The sequence below is a fragment of the Pterocles gutturalis genome, unplaced genomic scaffold (assembly GCF_000699245.1).
Source record: "Pterocles gutturalis isolate BGI_N339 unplaced genomic scaffold, ASM69924v1 scaffold16888, whole genome shotgun sequence".
Lineage (NCBI taxonomy): Eukaryota > Metazoa > Chordata > Aves > Pterocliformes > Pteroclidae > Pterocles > Pterocles gutturalis.
In genome coordinates, this window is record NW_010118406.1 from 47514 (window position 1) to 60663 (window position 13150).

Sequence of the window (13150 nt, forward strand, 5' to 3'; positions counted from 1 at the left end):
TTCGTCCACAGTCTTTACTGGGACAGAGAAATTGTAATTTTTTTACCTTGCTTTGGAAATTACTCCGAACTATCTGAATCAAGTAAGGCTTTTGTTCTTTATGCTCCTCAAATGTTTCTCTTATTCAGAGTTTAGCTTGCTGTATGCTCAGGAGTCTAAGCCTAAGACGTTGTCAGATAAACATGGGGATATATGGAATGTTTAGGCCAAGAAACCTAAAGAACTATAGATCATTAGCTACAGAAACTCTTTCCAAGCTCTAGCCTTACTCTGTGTTAATACTGCATTTCTATCCAAGTCATTGCCAGTGGAACACTGCCTTTATGATTATTCTCGAAGATGTATTTCTTCATGTAGCATTTTCATCATAATGACTGAATCTTGATTGTTGAATATCAAATATACCTAATAAACTGGAGATTGCAGTTTAAGTGAGATGCTTTCTCCTGTGATGAATTGCACAAACAAACGATATTGAAAGAATGCTTTAAGAGCATGGAGTCAAGCAATAAGAAAATACTGGGATTAAATTGTCTCTGCAAATGCACTTTGTGCACTTGGTCTTTTGTCATGATGATTGTTTTTTTTTTTCCCCACAAAACCCGCTTCTTCTTCTTACCCACTGAACAGCGTATTGTACACGCGTTACTTGGGTAGTCATTGTCTCCAGGATTTTTGCCACATTTTCTAAATGGGCAAATGTGAATAGTGAATGAAGCAGTCAGTATTGAATAAAAAGGTCTTACTTGTTGTAGTTCTGAGATTATGATGATGATGATTATTATTAAAGGCCAGGAAGAAACTAATATTGGTGTCTAAAATGCAGTATTTCATTAGCTTTTGGTAAATAAGGCAAATACCTATTGAAAATTATTAGGAACCAGAGTACAACACAGCTCCATAGTTATCAAGAACCATCCATTGCATGCAGTAAATGAGGGTCCTGTTCTCAAAAAGTGTATGATCATATAACTGCAGACTTTACACTTGCATATGGAAGCTATATTACAGTTGCATGATTAACTTAACTTTGCAGTACTTGACTTTGTAATATGAGTATTCTTTTGGCACTCTGTTTGTAATATTGAATTAAGTTAGAGAGTTATTATTTGGGTGAGAATAGTAGAAACTACCAATAAACTACTGAATTTTATCCTGTATAATGTAGACATAGCTTCAAATTGGAGTGAAGTTAGGTTGCTGTTTTCATGTGAGTCACTCTGTTTTCACTGTGACTTGTCCATACGTCATGTGATAGCATTCTTGGAAACAAACCCAGCAGGTTTCTTGGAATACCTGAAGACAAATCGTTCCATCTTGGCAACTTAAACTATAGATACCAGCTCAGGGATCTTCCATTTCAAAACTTTGTCTTTGGCCTTTGAAGTTAGGAAAGAACAGTCTGAGGCAGTTCTCTAAAGAACACAGAAAAGAAAACTCATCGTAAAATAGTTGGCAATAGAGGGGTAAGTTTGGGGGGTGGGGGGGAATCGAGTGTCCTGTCAATATAGTTGAATTTATTGGCGAGTGGTTAGAAGGAAAGGCCTTTGAGACAGAAGAGTTCTGTGACAAAGGTGGGTTTTTTCTGTGCAAGAGATCCCATCATATAATGTTCAGTAATGTTGAATTTTCTTCATTACGGATAATAACAGCTCTAGATTTAATCACTGTGTCTGACAGCAGATGTTGGTACCACTGTGACAGCTGTTTGCTAATTAAGTGGTTCTCTTCATTGGCTTTCTGAAAGACCTGCTTCATATTCCAGCTAGGAACATTTACAGAGGAAATTAAAATTGAAAATAACATTCTATGAATATTATAGACTTGGTTTGGCTAAATTTTTCCTTTTCTCATCTTTTAACTTTAATTGGTGAAGTAGTGGCAATTGAAGTCTAGCAGTATGTCTGCATGTTTTGAAAAGATTTCAGATAACAGACTGATTGATGAATGGGATGCAGTATCATCTGAGACAAAAGAAATTAAGAGGTAGTGGTAACTAAGGTTGAGATTTATTTAAAATTTTCCTTTCTATACCTGTCTCTTCTGTACTGCTATGTATTTTGCTCAAAAGTTACATCGGTGTCTTAAGGTCATTGTTTTTGATAATGTTTAATGCTCAGAGTCACATGAGTTGTTTGATGATATTGGGGTTGCAGGGAGGTGACCTACAAAAAGTCTGATCTGAGATGTGGTGAGTTATATACCGTACCCACAAAGCAGACATTAGCTGTCAATTGCCATCCATGGTGTGGCTTGCTACAGCTCTTCAGATCCTGGGTTTGAATTTGTCCTTGCCTTGTTGAGAGAGCAGAGGTTGAATACAGGGTCCTGAGATCTCGCTGAATCATAGCGCAATAGGATTGAAAATTCCCTTACTTCATTACACCTTTGTAATTTGGCATTTCCTGTTTCCTCTCATCCCGGATTTGTTGTATTTTGATCTGTGTGGCAAAGACAAATGCCTATCATTTATGAGGAGGAAGCTGAATTCAGTGGCATATCTTCTCCAAAACATTCCAGTGTCAAAACTGCTCAAAACTTGAAAATGCAGCCCCTCTTTCTGTGCTTCTGTGAGAGCTGACTTCTTTAGACACTTGGAGCCAGCTTAGTGCTGAGCTGTTTTGAAAATGCGAGCCTACCCTGTTAGTTGAGGAATATGGGATATTTGCACGCTTTGGGTCTATGAATGCTGCTTTTTGAAATGACCGGAGGAGTTACTGTAAAAGCAACAAAACTCCTTTTTCTGTTTGCTTCTCTCTCTTTGAGCTAGCACATCCTTTCACACATCTCACAGAACAGGAAGGATTGCTCTCAAGCTCAGATGTTGCTTACGTAGTCTGAATTCACTTTTAAAATTGATCTGGAAATGTATCAGTGGAATTAAAATGAGAAATTTATGATTCACAAGACCTTTTGTACCATGGCTTAATGTTTTTTAATAGTGGACAAGCAATGGGCCAAAGCTTTTGATGGTTTCCTGTCAAATATTTGTTTGAAAAGAGACTACTGCTTCTGGTCTGCTGGCTAGTTCTCATAAACCTTTAATGATCTTTGCCAAAATAATTTATATAATGCACTCTAAACAGAATGATGTCATGCACTTCCAGTAACAGAAACACCAACAGTTGGGTGCATTGGTCTGTTTGGTATGATATGATATCAATAACTAGTCATATTACTTGAGTTGAACAAAATACAAATAGTTATTAGATTGTCAAAATGTCTGCCTGTACTACATGCTTGTGCTGAGTATTCCAATTAGTAGATTTTTAATAAATAATCCAGTGAGAAGTCAGGCTCTTCCTCACTTACTGCAGTCTCCTGGAAAATACTGTAACCAACAGTATCCTGTATAAATATATCACCTCCTAACCCTGCACTTCTTCAGCTTCTGGGAAAACAGGCATCATGTGGTGCCCCAAAAGGATCCTTTAAGCAAAGAAGCAGAGCTCCTGAAGCAAAATACTTCTGTGAAACACTCTCCCATTGCCTCTTGCAAATTTAAACCAGGCATCTGAGTTGTGTCACTTGAGGATCAGAAAAGGCAAAAGCACAATTTAAGATATATTTGTACCTTAATACCTTGCATTGTACCTGAAAAAAATGGAGACCGATGTGGATTTGAGGACACACTTAACATGGGCCACAGCTAAGCAGTTAAACTCATTTTAGAGAGTTAAACCTGGAGTGATTATGAACTCAATTTTTTTTTTTGTTAGGTTGTGTCGTGTGTGCAACACTTAAGTGACATGTACTTGGCTGTTTTATGGAATATCTGTGTTCAATTTTTTTAAAGATATGCATCACTGGAATACAGCAAATAACAGTATACATGTTTATGTGTTCCTTCCAGTGTGTAAGTTTAAAGCACATAAAAGATGTGCTGTCCGAGCAACAAATAACTGCAAATGGACTACATTAGCCTCAATTGGAAAAGACATCATTGAAGATGAAGATGGTGTAAGTACTATTCATATTTACACCATTTTCCAAAGCAGTTTCTTCTTTATGAGAAAAAGATAAAAAGAGCTAAGCACAGAAACATTGCCATGTGACCCACTGAAGTTAGTGGTGGGTGACTGTATTCCTGAACACTTTTCAAAGATGAACATGGTATTTAGAACGAAAGTTATATTCTTATCTCACAAGACAATTTTAGTGTCTGTGGGCACTAGATTGCAGCTGTGTTATAAGATTTTAAAGCCCACATGCAGAGAAACACTGAAGCTGGAGAATTGCTCCTAGAAGTTCCTACTGCTCTTAAGCAAAGGTGGTATTTTACGCTGCTACCCTGCTGTTCTGGCAATCTATTCTGTGTCCTCCTTATGGATAGCTGTTCCCCAGGAGGCCTGCTTAGAATTCACTGAAATGTGGAGGGTGCTTTTTACTGATGAAAGCAGGACATTTTAAAATAAGCAGGAGAAATTACAAAAGCTTTTCAGAACATTATTGTGATAGATAGGTTATTTTTCCAAACACAACTATGTATGTGCCACTGGTGTGAAACTTCTTCCTAGAAGGTTAGTGCTAAGTTGCACACCTATGAGGGTCATGAGTTGCCTGTGGTATTACTGGGACAAAGACTGCACTGAGTAAAGCGTTGCACTGCATTTAGGGACTGCCTTATAGACCTGTGACTTACCAGTCATGGTGACTGAGGGGGTATGTAAAGCCCCAGAATTCTTCTGAATTTCTGTTATTTTATTTGGTTTTTGTCGTGTAGTCAACGTTAAGGGAGTGAGTACTTATTTGTGTTAATGGAGTCTCTAGATTTGACTGCCCCATTGTTTTGTGGTTAGTTGCTACCATAGTACTGTGAATAGTTGGATGAGATGTGTCTCCCTTCCTCAACTGTCACATTTTCTGCCTAGCATGTGAAACACCTCTGCAGTCCACCTTCATAGCTGTTGCCTTGCGAGCATCAGTGTCACTTATCCTGGTCAGCAATACCTGCTTTGATGAAAGGGTAGAGCTATGGGAAGTAGTTTAAATCCACCTATATTTGAGAGACAAAAGCCTCTAATTTCTGAGAATTTAACTTGTATGATTACTTCTTCACAGATAGCTATGCCTCACCAGTGGTTAGAGGGTAATCTGCCTGTTAGTGCCAAATGTGCAGTCTGCGACAAGACTTGTGGCAGTGTTTTACGCCTGCAAGACTGGAAGTGCCTTTGGTGTAAAGCTATGGTAGGTGCAATGAACCACATCCAAGCATCTAGGATTTTGCCAGTTTTATTGCTCGTCATTATTTTTATTTTGTCATTACATATCTCTGCTTTTGGATTAAGTAGGAGCAGGCAGCTTGCGCAAACTCAGGTCTCTTAAACGTTTGTAATTTCTCATGACTGTCATACTTCAGATAATTTTTCATACGCCCACAGATGCAGCTTTTCTTTAATAGCTGTTGTCATCCAGTGTGTTTTCTCTGCCTTCTCCTAACTGATAACTGAAGGCTCAGATGCCTGCTCTGTATGCTTGATAATATTGTGTTAATTTCTTGCCTCTTTTATTGTAGATATTGCTGTAATAATATTTTAGTAATATTTAGTAATATTAGTAATGTTAATATTTATTACAATTCATTAATATTATTGTAGTAATATTTTTATTTACTGCAAAATGTTGACGTTTTCTTCTTCAGGATGCTCTCTGTAGGTTGCTGATTGAAATTCTATTACATGTTATTCCTGTTTCCTCAAAACATAGTTTTCTCTTGATTTTTTTAACTTCTCTAAAAAGATGGGTTTCATATACTAGGCTATAGAAATGTAGAGTCAGCAGGTTTTTTTATTGTTGAGGCTTTCGGCATATAGATGTCTGAGGCTCTGTGTGTAGGCCGTAGAAAATGGTTGGCATCTCCGGAGGTGACCTGAAATTGAGGGGAAGTGCAGCACCTGTTTGAGAGCACCGTGACCTGTTTTTCCAGTAACTATGGAAGAGGCCTCTCCAACACATAGTTTATGGGACCCACCTTTGGTGGGTTGGTCTGGCTTGGTAGGTGTGCAGGCTTTAGTGCAGATACATCTTCCAGAACATCCAGGTGGACCAGGCACGTGCAGAGCTATTGCTCTGTATGTGCACAGTGTGCCCGCTGCCCCAGCTCAGATGCTGCCTGCTGGGAACTTGGTTGTCCCTTGCTTGTGGATGGAGATGAGCAATTCCCCTTGAAAGGATGATTCATGTCTGCTGTAGGGGTACTGGAAGATCAAGTACTCCAAACTGTGATGAGTAACAAGCCTTTGAGGTTGAACGCTCTCATGGGTTTTTTTTCCAGTCTGGCACTTCTTCCCTGTACACCTAAGTGTTATATACTAGTCTGTTTTCGTTACATAGATACTGTATCAGTTACACTTTCATGTTGAAATTCCACTGCAGGGAAATAATTTTTTGTTTCTTTTGTAGGTTCACACTGCCTGTAAAGATCAGTATCCTCGTAAATGTCCACTTGGCCAGTGTAAGGTATCGATCATACCTCCAACAGCACTAAACAGTATAGATTCTGATGGTACGTAGTATTGTAGTGTGTTCAGTGGTAGCTGTGGACTTGCAGTGCCTACAGAGATCTGTGTAAATAAACAAGGCTAAAATCCTTCTGCTGAACAGGTGAATACAGTCTGCAAATTTAGCAAATAGTGTCGTTTTGTTTGTAGCTTCTTAGAGGATTATTTAACTGACGTGATTTTAAAAATGCTTTTGAAAGGTCTCCCACTAGAAATTTTCTCCCATTTTCTTTATGACCCTTGGAAACTTTTCAAGTAGATGACCAGAGTCCTCAGAAGAAGTGGGCTGGCATGCATCATTCATTCCATGAGTTATCAAAGTCTAGATAACTTTGCTCTATGCAGAGGTAAGCTAGCTGAACAGCTCAGATCCAACAGCTACTTTATCAGGCTTCTTAGAGGAATCGCTTCCATAGCCTCTCTAAATTTCTTTTAAATATAAGCAGTGTAAGAATCCTGCAACACACTGATAAAAAACCCAGCAAATGTTCAAAGTTCAGAGGTGCTCTTTGGTGGCTCAGGACAGGGATGTGTGAGCAGTGGGAGGCTGCACTTAAAGGCAAGGAGTGGATTTAATAAGGAGTATCATGGAATCTAACTGCTTTAATTTTGTAGGTTGTGTTGATGGCAAATGAAGACCAACACCTTTAACACAATTTAATGAATTTTATTGTATTAAGTTAGTGATTGTTTATGCTATACATATAAAAAAAAAGTCCATGTGTCTCAGACCAGAGTGTCATGCTGCTATTTATTATTCATGCTTGGAAGATTGTTCTACATGGTAAATTATTTTTTGTGGCATTTAAATAAATTAATCAAACCTTATTTTAAATAATGCATTATGATAATGCAGAATTAAATTAGCATCCTTTGATGCCAGTTTTTTATCTGTAGCTTTAGTAATTTTTTTAGGCAACGAAAACCAGCATAGTTACTTTACTATTGCCTGAAACAAATGTTAAAATCTATACCTGTGATGTCTGATCTTGAAGTGCTGCTGAGAAACCACTACTTCCATGGAGTGGTCATGTTAGTGACAACAGTGTCTGTTAGTACTATTTACTAAGGCCCTTATAGAAAGCCTGCTGTAATCAGTTAAGACCTGCATTGACTTTAATAAGCTTTGGATCACAATGGAAGGTCTGTTGTTTCATGGTTCTATTGTAATTAATAGTATAACTTCAGCCTGAGAAAAAAAGTTCTCATGTGAAGTCTACACCTGGGTCCAGAAACTTTTCAAATCTGTGCATAGTCTTAGAAAGCTCATATGGATGTGGATGATCCAGTTCAAAATCAGATTAAAAACCAAACACTTGTAACTGAAGTATATATTTAATTATGTGATAATGTGTGATAATTGTGTGATAATCACACATAAATCTGTGAAGGTGCAATTTGGGAAGTATTCTAAAAGGTTAACGTTGTTCACTGTGGAAAAAGAATAAAGCTATTGTCTTCAGGATTTTACTAAATCTAGGCACTTAAGATACCGGAGAGGAAAAAATGAACTTGAGCAATAATAGTCTGACAGTCAGTTCAGCATTTACATTATGCATGACAAAATGTACTCCTTTTGTCCTTCATTTCTTTCTTCCTCTTTCCCATGAGTTCTTTTTATGTTGTTCATATTAGAAAGTCTTATTTATTTCATTCTTTCTAACTATGTTCACAGGTTTCTGGAAAGCCACATGCCCGCCATCCTGTGCCAGTCCTCTTTTAGTTTTTGTTAACTCAAAGAGTGGAGACAATCAGGGAGTAAAGTTTCTTCGTCGATTCAAACAGTCGTTAAATCCAGCTCAGGTGTTCGATTTAATGAATGGAGGACCTCACTTAGGGTAATGACCTTGGAAATCTTGAGTAATCCTTTCTGCAAGGGAATTTAGCGCAAAGTATAGTGTTGTGTTGTCCCCTTGTTGCTATAATTCTATCACCAATATCTGCTGTGAATTCCTAATTAGAATCTAGTAAATAACAGAATTTCAAGATGAATTCTGATGGGTGAAAGGATTGTAGGAAAGTATTTTCTTTCTAGAAAAACTCACTTGAACATTCAAAACCAAAACCCATCAGACCAAGTTTTTGTAGCTTTTTGGCTATCTTTGACTTCTGTTAACTGGTAAGGTTCAAAACCATTAGAATTGTTTACATGCTTGCCTGAATCAGAGCCTTTATGCACAGTTACCTGGGTGATTTTCTTCCATTTCATATGTGTAATTCAGATATTCCTGTGACTTTGTTGTGAATAGCTATGGAGTAAAATTATTGTCTAAATGTACTCTGTATCTTTTTGAATTCTGAACACAAATGTCAGTGGGGGAGTCTGCAGTGGGTAATGGATGAATACACTGATACATTTCTTGCTGGAGAACTACATTCAAAATATGGTTTTAGCCAATAGATGCAAATGGTCAAGAAATTAAGCATTTCCCAAAATCTAGAGCAAAAACACAATTAAAACCATCAGAAATTCTACAAAATCTAAGGGTTGATTGTTGGAGAGATAAGGATGAAATTTGCATGGTGGTGGCTACCACGCAAGCATCTTTGCACATTCATAAAGATTAAATTCATGCTTATTTTTCAGTTACATAAGTTAATTATACTCATATGTAGGATTGTGGTTAAATGGCCTATTAATATCAGTTACAGCAACTAGAAACACTAATTTTTGTACAGATGCAGAATTATGCTTGCATGATAAAAATTTAGAGGAAACAAATGCACCAAAATTCAGTTCAAACAGTGAGCAAATAATACAAATATAATAGTTAGTGCTGTGTTATGGACATGTTATATTAACTCTTTAAGTTCTAATGCTCTTTTAATTATAAAATTGATTTAAATCTGAATTTAATCAAAGTCCCTTTCAGCTAACATTTTTGTACATATAATGACGGATAAAAGTAAAGAAGGTTCATCTCAGTTGGAGAGACAGTCTTTGAGAGACGACAGTCTGAAAAAATATGTCTGTCTGTTTGCAAGTTCTCTTGCTTCATCTAGTTGTACCTACCAGCAGCATGGTTTGGGAGGCTCACTTTGGTTTTGCACAGTAGTCTTAGGTCAGGTTATTTGCTTTTAAATATTTTTCCTGATTTCCAAAGAGAGATCCTTAGCAGTTATTCTATCAGGTCGTGCTGATGTCTTCTTTTTTTCTAGTTGATCTAAAAAGCAGAGCTGGATTCTTTGACATAGGGTATTTCTAGAGGTTTTTCAGAGTAGGATAAATTGTTTTGTTATCAATGTTTTTTTTTCCTTAAATATCTGCATATTTTGTTCTGAATAGATACCTGCATATCCTATACAAGTGACAGTATGTATCATATACAAGTAACATTATATTCTTTATAAAAAATATAAATGCTTCAAAAAATTGTGGTCTTAATACATTGCTTTTTCAAAATAGTTCTGAGGCTATACATATTCTGGAAAATAACATGCATTAAAAATAAACATCTTTATTATTTTAAGAGTTTCTACTTTCCAATTTTTTTTTTTTTTTTTTTAGTTTAAATCACTGTTGTTTATACCTCTTGGCTGTTTCTTCACATTTCATTCCCCTTTCCTCTATGTCTCATCTTTCTGCTTGTTCTGCTCTCGTCCTCCTTTTCTGTATTGCCCAAGTGTTGGATCCTGTAGGTGTTAAAAGTCAGAGAACAGGAGGAAGAGCCATAGGAAGTGAAAGCATGATATGACTTTAAGGATTTAATATGAAACACTAGTATTATTTGTTTTATATTGTGATCACCTTATTTGTAATAATTGCCTCTGAGTGTCCTTGCATTTGGTTAGTCACGTGTTGGCAAAAACCTGCCCGTATTGTGGAGTGCATCCTGTCATTGTGTCTTAACCTCCTCTCGTGAAAAATTCCCTGTGGTGCCTTGAGCTTCTGGCTGAAGTGGGAAGTATAGAGCAGTTGCAATTTGATAGCTTAGAATTTTTGAAAAAATATTAATTAACTTAATAAAATACTATTAATAAAATCCTGAAAACAATATCAAGGGAATTTTTTTAAAGTAAAACTCGGCATGTTATTTATCAGAAATCTCAGTAAAAGTGGAATATACAGCAATAGATGGGATGCAGATAGGTTTATTAAGTAAATGGTTGTATCCACCTACCTCAGAACAATAAAAAAACACAACAAAGGTGCTGTGCACCATATTTTAATGTAACAATTGCTAATGAATGTAACTGTGCTCTCGCTAGTGTACATAACTGGCTCTAACAGGCTGCGTTTTCTGTGCAGTTTGCGGTTATTTCAGAAGTTTGACAACTTCAGGATTCTTGTGTGTGGTGGCGATGGAAGTGTGGGTTGGGTCTTGTCAGAAATTGATAAGCTCAGCTTGCACAAACAGGCAAGTGTGTATACTTACGTTCCTTGACTATTCTGACTAGACTTAATTTTCTATGCCTACTTTTTGTTGACTAAGTTCTTTGTTATATGTCTGTATGTGGGCCAAACTCAGTAGTTACTGTTAAATGAAAATTTTTACTGGTGTAAACAGGACAAGTTGTATTGCCGTTACAGAATTTGATTTGCAAGCTTTAGACATCAGTCGTATAGTTAACTTTTGTTGCTTGAAATGAGAAGCATTTGTAGTAGTTTGTGCTTTTTCTTTGTGGTTTTCAATAGTAGATTTGCTCCTGTGTTGTGTTTCAGTGTCAGTTAGGAGTGTTACCCCTTGGTACTGGAAATGACCTTGCTCGTGTCCTTGGTTGGGGCGGATCCTGTGATGATGACACACAACTTCCTCAGATTTTGGAGAAACTAGAACGAGCCAGCACAAAAATGTTAGACAGGTAAACCTAAATGTGCATATACATGATTTACCATGAGATTCAAATGGTATTTGTTTGGGTTTCTGATGGGCTAAATCTGTCTTAGAGACTTAATGTTCAGTGGTTTTGGGTTTTAGAGTGCAGATCATCATCATGAGGGAAGCTGAGATAGTAATGGGGACAGTTCTTCAACGTCCTTTTTAAACTGAAGAGTCAGAGGGGGAAGCGGCTCATAAAACTAGGAAGTATGCTGTCCAAAGATGAGCAAAAGGAGATAGTTTATTGCATAACTGATGAAGCTGCATAACTGCTTCTTACAAGAAGTTGTAAGTGTTAAGAAATTGTATAGATTCAAAACCATTTTGTGCAGTTTTATGGACTTCGTGCACGCTATTAGATACCATTACAGGTAGCATTTTTATTTGTGAAACACCTGAGAAACCTGTCTTGGATGTGAGGAAAACTCGCATCATGTGCTTTCACCCTTCATATAATTTGCTGAGGCATCAGCTGGGCTAAGTGGATCTTTGGCTTTGGATATTTCCCTTTGAGGTATTTTCTGAGTCAAAACCAAGAGATCTTCCCACTCCTTGTTTTGTGTGTTCTTTTCTCTCATGGGTGTTTCTGTTCTTGCTTTAGTTACAACCACTTGAATGTGATCAAAGAGGATTTTATCTTGGGGGTTTTTTAATGAAATAGAGAAACAAGTCCTTTTTTATTTTAAGCTTTTCTACAGACTACTTGATTGTTTTACAATAAAGTATACAGAGAAATGCGTTTTACTGATCCTTAGAAATAATTGTTGGCTTGGGCATTCTGAAAGATTCATAGATTAAATCATGTCTCTCTTTTTCTGTACTGAAAAAAAGGTTAGTTTAATTTTTTGCTCTAATTTCAGTAGACTTGCTCCCAAGGGTGTCTGCAATGATTACTTGTTCTTTTCAGCAGGCTTTGAAGGATGTTGCTATTAGCAGTTTCATACTATCTATGCTGTAGAGTACTGTCCTTTACCAGGGCAAAAATACATATATGTCAGTGAAGATAGTTCACCATTTGCTTTGTTCTCATGCCTAGTTGAAATGAAAAGCTAATGTTACCTTGGAGCTTTTTCTCTAGGAAGACAAATATTTTCCTTTGACTTCTGTAATTAGTTTTCACAAATTCTTTTGTACTGTGAATGATTTGCTGGAAAATCTGTGTTGCCTGCATTGAGTGTGCCATACTTGCTCATAAATAAGGCTCAAATCGCTAACAAAATACCTGTGCAATAAAAGAAATTATTCCCTTTAGTCTCAATTGTTTCACCCATATTCAGTTAGCATACAATTAAAAACTAAGATACTTTGGTGGTTTTTTTTTTTTTTAACAAGTTATTCTGTGGTGTGACAATGAATTTAATTTTTTGTTGATATGCTGGAGAAAAGACAGAACTAATAATCTGAAAACTTAAAAGCTGTTATGTTTCTTGTAGGTGGAGTATAATGTCATATGAACTGAAATTACCAGCAAAGTCTTCTATTCTTCCAGTGACTGCAGAAGAGTCAGAGGAATGCCAGGTGAACTTTTACTTTTGTTTTGTTGCTTCATATACTAAACTTTGAGTTTTTGGGATGACAATATTTATAACTGAAGCACTTGCGTGAAAAATAGAAACTGTGATCTGCTAACTGAACTGAGTTAATATTTTTTCATGGTGTGTATCTCAAATAAGAGTTTCCAGTTCTGTATTATTTGCCAAAAATTAATGAAGGTCAGGAGTCTTCAGCAGAGCACTCAGAAAAATTTATTCCTGGAAATAAAATTTTAATATATAGGCTAATATGTAAGATAGATATATACACATAAGATATACTATTTTATATATAAGA

General features: G+C 36.6%; 1 protein-coding gene across 1 annotated transcript in view; it reads left to right on the top strand.

Moving 5' to 3' along the window:
- Positions 1–12838, top strand: part of LOC104463742 (diacylglycerol kinase eta-like) — a gene marked incomplete at both ends in the record, with an annotated part of 34255 nt that extends 21417 nt beyond the window's left edge. The window contains 7 exons of the mRNA XM_010076194.1: positions 3854–3960; positions 5062–5187; positions 6403–6505; positions 8176–8338; positions 10750–10858; positions 11164–11303; positions 12754–12838. Coding sequence (XP_010074496.1) covers positions 3854–3960; positions 5062–5187; positions 6403–6505; positions 8176–8338; positions 10750–10858; positions 11164–11303; positions 12754–12838 — 833 coding nt within the window. The remainder of the gene's footprint in view (positions 1–3853; positions 3961–5061; positions 5188–6402; positions 6506–8175; positions 8339–10749; positions 10859–11163; positions 11304–12753) is intronic.
- Between the last annotated feature and the right edge of the window lie 312 nt (positions 12839–13150).